The 2500-nt window shown below is 33.1% G+C and overlaps 1 protein-coding gene across 1 annotated transcript in view; it reads left to right on the top strand.

Annotated features, from left to right (window-relative positions):
* Positions 1 to 1227: 1227 nt before the first annotated feature.
* LOC137644197 (protein split ends-like) overlaps positions 1228 to 2500 on the top strand; it is a 102847-nt gene continuing 101574 nt past the window's right edge. Inside the window, exon 1 of the mRNA XM_068377197.1 lies at positions 1228 to 1232. Coding sequence (XP_068233298.1) covers positions 1228 to 1232 — 5 coding nt within the window. The remainder of the gene's footprint in view (positions 1233 to 2500) is intronic.

Genomic DNA, 2500 nt, shown 5'->3' with positions numbered 1-2500 from the left:
ATAGTGTGAGAGAAGAGACTATAACACTCACTAATTAAACCTATGTTTGAACAGGACACCGAATCATTTCGCGCCCTTTTCATACATCTTGATAACCCGATCTAATCACTGCTCTCAGTGTAACGTGATCTATTCCTGCGAGAGATAATGATATTTGTTATTCATTCCACTCAGACAACAACAATGGGAGCGAACAAAGACGGAAGACGTCTTCCAAGGAAGAGGAAATTATCAGGCTCCAAACCAGATGCGCCTCAGTCAAACTCTCCTTTATTGATTACGTTAAGTCAAATACACAACATTATCTACAATAATACCAATTTCGTAATATCGCAAGAGGGTCTGCCCCTCTCTTTTATTCTTCTTCTGTACTTCTCTTTCTCCCTAGTTCCTTAATCTTTCCCATCCCGAGTACCTGCCTAGAGCTATAAATTGGATTCTATCCAGGGGTACTCTTCCTTTCCCCATATTCCCCACTTCCCTATTCTTATTATTGTTGTTGTAAATACACAATTTCACAGATAGCTCTTGGTAAATATGTTTGTTGATTATTATTATTATTATTATTATTATTATTATTATTATTATTACTTGCTAAGCTACACCCCTAGTTGGAGAAGCAGGATGCTATAATCCCAGGGGCCCCAACAGGGAAAATAGCTCAGTAAGGAAAGGAAACAAGGAAAATTTAAATATTCTAAGATCATCAAATTAAATAAAGCGATAAGGAAAAATAGCTCAGTAAGGAAAAGAAACAAGGAAAAATTAAATATTCTAAGATCAGCAAATTAAATAAAGCGATAAGGAAACTTTTAAGAAAAAAATATTTCACAAAATAAGATTAATACATTAGAAATTTTATTCATATTCAACTTGAGTTATCTGGAGAGGGGACCTTTTTAAGGAGACTTAATCAAATACACAATTTCACAAAATGCTCTTGGTAAATAAGTATCTGTTATTGAAAAATTAACAATCATTTTATACATCCAAATTAAATAAAACGATAAGGAAACTTTTAAGAAAAAATATTTCACAAAATAAAATTAATACATTAGAAAGTTTACTCATATTCAACTTAAGTTATTTGGAGAAGGAACTTTTTTAATGAGGTGTGATATATTGTTGATTCTGTTTGCAAATTATAAAGCCCATTAAGATCAGGTTTAGTTTCTTCCTTAGATGAAGAGAAAAGTTACGTACTGTAAGTTGTTAAATTCTACTTATATGATGTAAGACACCCAGAAAAAAAGTGACTAATTATATGGAGCTAATATTTATATCCTTTTGCGTTCGTTTGTGTGTGCGTTAACTATCGCGAAGTATAAAAGATTGACTAACTGATTTCGGAGAAATTTAGAGAACATAGTCATTGGGTAACCTCAAGAGATCATAAACTTTGCTGAATACTAATGAAGATTTAGCATTGTTTTTTTCCGTCCGGAAATAGTCAAAAGTTCTTTGATATCCAATTAAAGTTGATTATGTAAATCAGTCCTGTCGTTCTAAACATGTACTTGCTGCACACATACAAATACATATAACTATATTGCTTTCTACACCTTTGTTCGTACAACGAAACTAAACGAATAAAAGTCCACGGAACTCGAAGGCAATAAAGAACACCTGGATTTTGCTGAAAGCCAGAAGCTGCTTTTAATCAACAAATATATCGAAACACCTGAGGTGAAACGGACATGAACAACAGGTACAAATAAGGGCGAGTCTTCCGTAAACGTCCTATGGAAAATGACTCTTGTTGCGCCGCGAGTTTTTTTTTTAGCCAGAACGCAACGAAGATAATATCAAGACCTTATGAGGGGGATAATTAAGAGCTAATGGTCCTTGTGGCATTCTTTAGCTGGTTAGATGATAGAGAATTCGGGTAAAAGGTCGATAGAGAAGAGATGGGACCAGATAAAATGGAAGACATGGATGCCAATATTTCTCAAAAAAAAAAAAAAAAAAAAAAAACCGGGTTACAGAACCAGCCTGCGGAGGGTACATACATCCTATTATTTTATATCATAAGAATTTTATCCGGACGTAGATTTCGTAAAAAAATTGAGTTCGCCCATGAATATGCATGTCTTAGTATCAAGCCAGAGAGAGAGAGAGAGAGAGAGAGAGAGAGAGAGAGAGAGAGATTAGTTTCATATGCTGAAAATGGGTCTTGTCATATTAATAAGCACAGATTAAAAGAGGAATTAATTTAGAATATAATAGTTACTTGAATCTCGCGGTTATTAAACTATACTTATCTGCCTTATATCAAAACGGAAATACATTAGAAAAAAAATCATTATTTTATTTAATGATATTGAGCGATTTTGTGTATTTCAAATTAACCTTTAATCTTAAGATTTCAATGGAAATTGTTTAAGAAACATTCTATTCGATAGTGATTTTATCTCAAATTTGGTGTACATACGGAGAACGTACCAAAGAATGTACTCTTTGGCACAATTAGGAACCAGAAAATTATTATTTTTTAGGGTAG

The sequence above is a fragment of the Palaemon carinicauda genome, chromosome 7, assembly GCF_036898095.1.
Source record: "Palaemon carinicauda isolate YSFRI2023 chromosome 7, ASM3689809v2, whole genome shotgun sequence".
Taxonomy (NCBI): domain Eukaryota; kingdom Metazoa; phylum Arthropoda; class Malacostraca; order Decapoda; family Palaemonidae; genus Palaemon; species Palaemon carinicauda.
Note: the sequence above shows the minus strand (reverse complement) of the source record. Positions and strands in the feature narration are given on the sequence as shown.